A 6793-nucleotide genomic window follows, 5' to 3' on the forward strand; every position below is an offset into this window, starting at 1 on the left:
ACATCACCGTACATGAAGAAGGCCCCTGTGACGAGGGCGGAGCAGCAGCCAGAAAGTTTCTACTCTTCACCTCAAAAATGGCAGCGATAGAAGCTAAACAATTTCTCAATATCATTGGGTTTGATATAGCAGTCCCTCGAGACGACAAAGAAATTGGAACAATATCAGAACTTGTAGAAGAAAACCAACATCACTGTCCTTTGAAGGTGAAAGATGGCTTTGGTGCCTGGATGGGCCTCTTGTACAACAGCCAATCTGATGAAGGATCAGACTTGGAGGGCCAAACAGTGGACTGGCTTGATTTCAAGAAAAGGATCAGAAATATTAGTCCTAACAGAAACGTCGTTCAGAGTTCAGGAGATGACTGGTTCTTACTGAAAGGTGGATTAGAAATGTGCTTCGTGGGGACGCCCCGAGGACGAAGAGTGTTCCGCCTACGAGGACTGCCACCAAAACTCACCGAGGACGTGTCGCCGCTCGCCTTCTCCTTCGTGCTTGCACGCCACCCCGGCAACGGCGTTTACTTCCACGGCTTCAGGAAGCTACACATCCAGAAGGTCGCCAACACCTCTCGCTGGTGTCTGAGCGGCGACGAGCTGCACGAGACGCTTTGTGTTAACTTGCAAAGCCTGCCGGTGGGGCGCCACGAGTGGATGGCGGAGCAGCAGCAGCAGCAGCAGCAGCAGCAGCAGCAGCAGCAGCAGCAACAGCAGCAGCAGCAGCAACAGCAGCAGCAGCACTCCGGTGTGATGAAGCTCTCCCTCAGCACCTGTGCTGACCACCAGTACACCTGCTCGGACGCTACCTGTGTGCAGCTGGCCAAAGTGTGCGACTTCGAGTTCGACTGTTTGGACCAGTCGGACGAGGTGGGGTGCACCACGGCGCTGCTGCCCCAAGGCTACCTGCACTCCTACCCTCCGTCGGTGCCGCTGCCCGTGCTGGCGGCCGTCACTGTCAAGCGGATCATTAACTTTGACCTGCTCAGCATGACCTTCCAGGTCAACCTTGACCTCAAACTGTACTGGATGGACTCATGGATTACTTTTTCTAACCTGGGGGAAGATTACAAAAAAGTGACGACGGAGGATGATAAACAGGTGTGTGTAGTTAGTCGTTTTAGTGGTAGATAAAATGACCGTCACACATATACTTGCTGCCGTACTCACATGAAATCACACTCACAGCCTTAGGCCGTATTGAAAGCAACATTAAAAATGTCCAAAAAAAAAACAAAAAAAACGATGTTGTATCACAAGGTTTGGCGGCCAGAGGTGATCGTGCAAAACAGTCCGACGCCACCCTACACGGTGTCTGAACTGTCAGTCAAGAAGCAGGGCCGAGGTCGACCTACAGAAAGAGGTAAGGAAGCATGTCTTTTCGATTCCTCAGCGATTTTCGGCAAACTCTCCTTTCGACTTATCATCTCCTTAATCTTATTTTTCATTCCTGCGTTGCAGTCACGTCAGCCTCCCTGACTGACGGACTGCAGCACAGCAAAGCTGCGAGGTTGGGTGAGCCCAGTAGATGCGTTCTCTCACTTGGCTCCACTTTTTCAGGATACACGTTCCCTGGGGCAGAAAATCACTTGGTTGAGACAAAGACAATCAAGGCCACTGTGAACTGCGACTTCAGACTGCGTTGGTATCCTTGGGATGACCAACTCTGCTTCCTGACGCTCGTGGTCTGCGCTTCTGTCTGGTTTGCTTATTGTTAAAAGGGTTTACGGGATCTGCATTATGTTTACAGGGTTTATATTTACTTGACAGATAACTCATGAACAAACGTTATTTGGTATCAAAATTTGTCTCAAGGCCAAGCTCAGTTGGTCACCATTCACAAGTTCAATTCATCGATCCATTATATAATCGGGGACACCGTGCCAGCCTCAGACCTACATATGCATCATCATAAGCCAGGTAGCGACACAGACACATCACTCACCTCCCGCCAGCCTTAAATCTCCCCAGCACACGAAGCTGCCGGACATTGACATTAAAGACTGTCATGCAAATTAATTCAGGATCGTGACATTACACTGAATATTCTATTAATAGTTCAAGATAAAGAAAGTTTAACTAAAGTAGACGGTGTGAAACAGGTAATATTAAAGAGAGAGCAGGCAACATTGAAGGCAAAGCAGGTTATATTAAAGGTAAGAATTAGGTTCAGCTCATCTGAATGTTTAATCTAGAAATACGGATCAGTAATTAGAATTTCATAAAGTGCGTAAGAGCTACTCTGAAATAGACGGACTGAAACAGGTAATATTAGAGGTAACGAGAAGACTCACCTGACTGACCTGCCCCCTGGCCGACAGGTGACCAATGTCCGGGAGAGTGGCCTGCTGCTGAACGAGTCCTCGGGTGTCCTAAATTGCCCGACCCTGCTGGAGGAGTACAAGGTGGAGTCCTGCACGCTGGGGAAGGAGGAGGCACCCACCAACACCATCACCGTGTACCTGCAGTTGTCGCGGCGCTACGAGTACCACCTGTTCACCACCTTCCTGCCCACCTCGCTCCTTCTCATCCTCGGGTGAGATGATAATGCCCCGCGTCGCGCCTGTCACTTGACGTCAGAGTAACCAAGGGAGACAAAGGGGGATCTCATGGCGATCACCCAACCCAACCACGTATCTTTGGGATGTGCTTGCCTAGTTCAAGTTAGGTTAGATAAAGTTACATAATCTAAATTATAGAACGTAACAATCTAATTTATTCTATTCTTAGAACAAAACGTAACATAACCTCTATAATACAAATAAAACACTTAACAAGTATGATATAAAAAACATAAAACAATAAAGCATATCATAGCATAACTAACCTAACCTTACACACCGCAAAGGAAGCAGAAGTTGCTGGTCTTTATAATAATTCCTAAAGGATTTCCTTCCTCACCGTCCCAGTCACTGACCACCGCAAGACCCACCAAGCATAACGAGTAGCCTAGGTACAAACTCTGTTCTCACTTTTAACAGACTGTAATAGAAGTTACTGGGCTTTCTAGGCTGTTTTCGTGATTCTAGTAATAATTTAACAAGAATTTTGCATCACTAACGGAAAAAAGGTCTATGAGATCCAGACTGATGACACTTGTGAGGCCTTTGAAGACAGTCTATATGACCAAAGCGTTTCATAACACGAGTCGAGGCACCTGACACGTTCAGTTATAGATTGATGCGACATTGCTTCTTCTCTGTCTTGCTACGGTTACCCAAATAGCTAAATTCTTAAACGACTCCCTTACTGGAGTTTCATAAAACATGTAAAGTTTCTAAGAGGCTGTAATCAGAGTTGGCTAGAAAAATGGGCTGAGTCAGTGGAGAAAGAGAGAGAGAGAGAGAGCGTAGAAGGTATTGGGCCGTATTGGACTTATATCGTATTCCATAACCAGAAGCTCCCTATAATCTCCTCCCGCCCACCAACACACAAAAACACACATAGCCTCTTATAAAACCTAGCGCTGTGAAACCCACAAAACTGTTACATATAACATCACAAAATTCGCAAGGTAATGTAATGATTCGTCTTTGCAACACAGAAATTCTTCTTCTCACAATACCGCGGCTCCACCAAACGCAAACATTAACACGGATGGCATAAAATATGTACTTCACTACACGAATGGTTGTTAGGCACTATATAGGATCAGCGTGGTATGAATAATATAGTGAAGATTAACACTAATGTAATAAGTAGCAGACTATAATTATATTTATGACATAATATTTACTGACGGCCCCGCATCATCAGAGTAGGATTCTCCGTCTCGCCTAGTAAGCAATCATCGCTGACTTCTAGCGACAAACTCCTCCATGTTTTCTTCCTTCCTTTCCAATCTATTACTTCTAGTACCTCTGCTTCGTGAACCACAACCACTTCTTGTCATTATGGGAGTATTACTTTCAAGACGAATAGTCTAATATACTTGCGTGGCATAGTTGATTGAAAATTTGATGCATTGCTGAAATCATTAAGAACCACAATATTTCTTGATCTCCATGGACACGAGAATGGCGTAGCTTGAGTTCATATATGTTTTACCTTTTCAAGAGAAGGATTTTATAACGATGTAACTATTCAGATGAGCTACTCACCTAATTGCGGATAAAATGAAGTAAGAAGTGGAAGAAATAAGAAAATATACACTTACAGTTTATGAAAATATTTCGCTAGTAGAATGTTTATCTTCATTAAAGTAAACTTTCAAGGTAAAATGACTTTATATATCATAGTCATTATTTATTTAATTATTTATTCATCTATTTATTTTATTTTATTTATTTTTATTCATTTATTTATTTATTTTATTTTATTTATTTTTTTATTTTATTTTTTTTTTTGGAGGGGGGGTAGTCTGACGAATATCACAATTTGAAATTACGACAAATTTATGATCTCCGAAGACATTCAATAACACGACAGCGCCATTATTGGAGCGCGCGGACAGGTACATTATTACTACCATTGTTATTACTATCATTACCTTCATCACAAGGGCTTGCAAGGAATTCCAAACAGTAACAAATCTTTAGGTCCTTAATGGGCTGCCTGATCTCACTTCACAACACTACATTAACAATAGTATTTGAAGAAAAAATAACCAACTAATATAAAAGGTATGATCTACAAGTACTAATGTTGACAGGTTATAAATGCTTGTAATTATTAACATGAACTTTGCGTGTGCAGGTACGGGACGCTGCTGTTGCCGGTGGAGTCCTTCAACGAGCGAGGCATCATGAGTCTTACCCTCCTGCTGGTGTTCATCTCCCTCTACACGGAGACCAGCAACTCCCTCCCCAGCACCGCCTACCTCAAGCACATCGACGTGTGGTTCGTGTTTAACCTCACTTATCTGTCTGTCATCATCAGCGTCCACCTAGCGGCCTTCCACACCCCTACCTCCGCCACTCCACTCATGCACGTGAAGCCCTGGAAGCCTGGAAGCAACGCCTGGATGTCTGAAATGACTAATAAGGACAAAAAGGAACCAATCTCGTCGGACAAGATTCTCCGTGTGAGCAGGAAGGTTCTCGCGTTCGTTTTTGTCGTCTTCACACTCGTGTATTCCGTTCTGTTGGTTGTGTGAGATGACGATGGTAGATTTGCAGCCTGACAACGAAATGATACAGAATGGTAGCTTTAACATATGATTAAGTTCTTGTCTAGGTCAGTCGCTCCCAAATACCTGACGAGTGCACACCTGTCCATGCTTTAAAATAAATTATCAATGGGAACTCTTTAGATCGTACTGTCAAACGTTTCGGTGCCTTATATAGATCATTTTTAGCAGGCTTTTGTGGAAGTTATCGTAGTCTTCAAGAACATTATCATAATTCTAGAAGTTTCGTATCATTAACGTAAAAATAAACAAACAAAATATTATTCTTAAGGTCTTTGAAACTACTTCTAATGAAAGCTCAAACCATTTGTGAATACGAGCTGATTTGTGTTACTACTCTCAACCTGCCAGCTACTAATGGACATTCTCTCAACTCAAGCACTTCCATGAAATAAAGAAATAAAATCCTTTGTTGCTTTTTCACTTACGTTTACTAGACTATTGATCTCGTACCAATAATAAGAAATTACTGTCATGTGAAGGATAATAAGAGGACAAAATACTACGAAAGACAAGGGTTGTAATTCCTCATTAATGATAGACGAGCAATTCGGCTAGTGAATGTTTCTATCGGGCAACGTTTACAGAACAATTTTATCAGCGATCCATGGCACACAACACTCCCTCATTGATCTCGGCTAGTGGGTGTTCGCGTACGTGTGGTGTGGTGTGGTGTGGTGTGACCAAGGGGTAGCAGACGACCCCTCACCAGCACTGGCACCACGCAGATACACCCCAGGACCTCTGCACCTGCTTAGCTCTTATAGGTTCAGGCGCTCACGATCAACACCAGGTGAAGAGTCTCGCATCTATCCGTGCTTCATTACACTTCACCACACTTTATTTTCCCTATTTCATCTTCATAACACTTCTGTATCTTCCGCTGTATCCCGCTTCATTTCGCCACGCTTCACTTCACTAGTACACTTCACTGCGTCCTAATTCACAATGCTTCACAAACCTTCACACTACTATACACCCCATCACTGCACTTCATTTCATAACACTTCGCTACACTCCGTTACACTTTAGCACTGTACACGTCTACGGGCTCATTGTTTATCAATTTGATAGCTTACTTATTTACTTCTCTTATTCTCAAAATTATTATTATTACCATTATCACTTACTGACTTGATATGTCTTGTGTATTTTATTCATTCATTTTATTCTATTATTGTTGTTGTTGTTGCTGTTGTTGTTGTTATTATTATTATTATTATTATTATTATTATTATTATTATTATTATTATTATTATTATTATTATTATTACTATTTATTTATTCATTTATTTGTTTATTTATTTATTTATTGCCTTACCTATTTATCAATTATTTTTTCTTTTACTGTTAACAAAAATTGTGTAAGCGAGATGTTGCATGGTTTTGTAAGTCTCTTTTGTTAGCCTGCTAGTTTAAGGGCGCGATTCTCAGCCGATTTGATCATTATATTTTTAGAGAAAGCGCTTTTGATACGCAGAGTAATGACAGTTACATAATCTTACGTTTCCTTCTGAAGACAGTTACATGTTATCAACTTTGTCTTCAAGCAATCAATATTCAATAATCTTAGTACATGAACTAAGTACGATGTCAGTTTTATATATTTTCACACAGTTGATACTTAGTAATAATCTCGAGCTTCGTTCAGGAAACATACATGATGTCA

At 42.0% G+C, this 6793-nt stretch overlaps 1 protein-coding gene across 1 annotated transcript in view; it reads left to right on the top strand.

Moving 5' to 3' along the window:
* The window catches only part of LOC135114960 (uncharacterized), a 6850-nt gene extending 1358 nt beyond the window's left edge, over nt 1-5492 (top strand). The window contains exons 3-7 of the mRNA XM_064031276.1: nt 1-1097; nt 1257-1359; nt 1557-1681; nt 2318-2532; nt 4692-5492. The exon at nt 1-1097 is cut by the window's left edge and continues 399 nt beyond it. Of these exons, the coding sequence (XP_063887346.1) occupies nt 1-1097; nt 1257-1359; nt 1557-1681; nt 2318-2532; nt 4692-5091 (1940 nt within the window). The 3' untranslated portion in view covers nt 5092-5492. The remainder of the gene's footprint in view (nt 1098-1256; nt 1360-1556; nt 1682-2317; nt 2533-4691) is intronic.
* The last annotated feature ends 1301 nt before the right edge of the window (nt 5493-6793 follow it).

This window comes from Scylla paramamosain, chromosome 28 (genome assembly GCF_035594125.1).
Source record: "Scylla paramamosain isolate STU-SP2022 chromosome 28, ASM3559412v1, whole genome shotgun sequence".
NCBI lineage: Eukaryota > Metazoa > Arthropoda > Malacostraca > Decapoda > Portunidae > Scylla > Scylla paramamosain.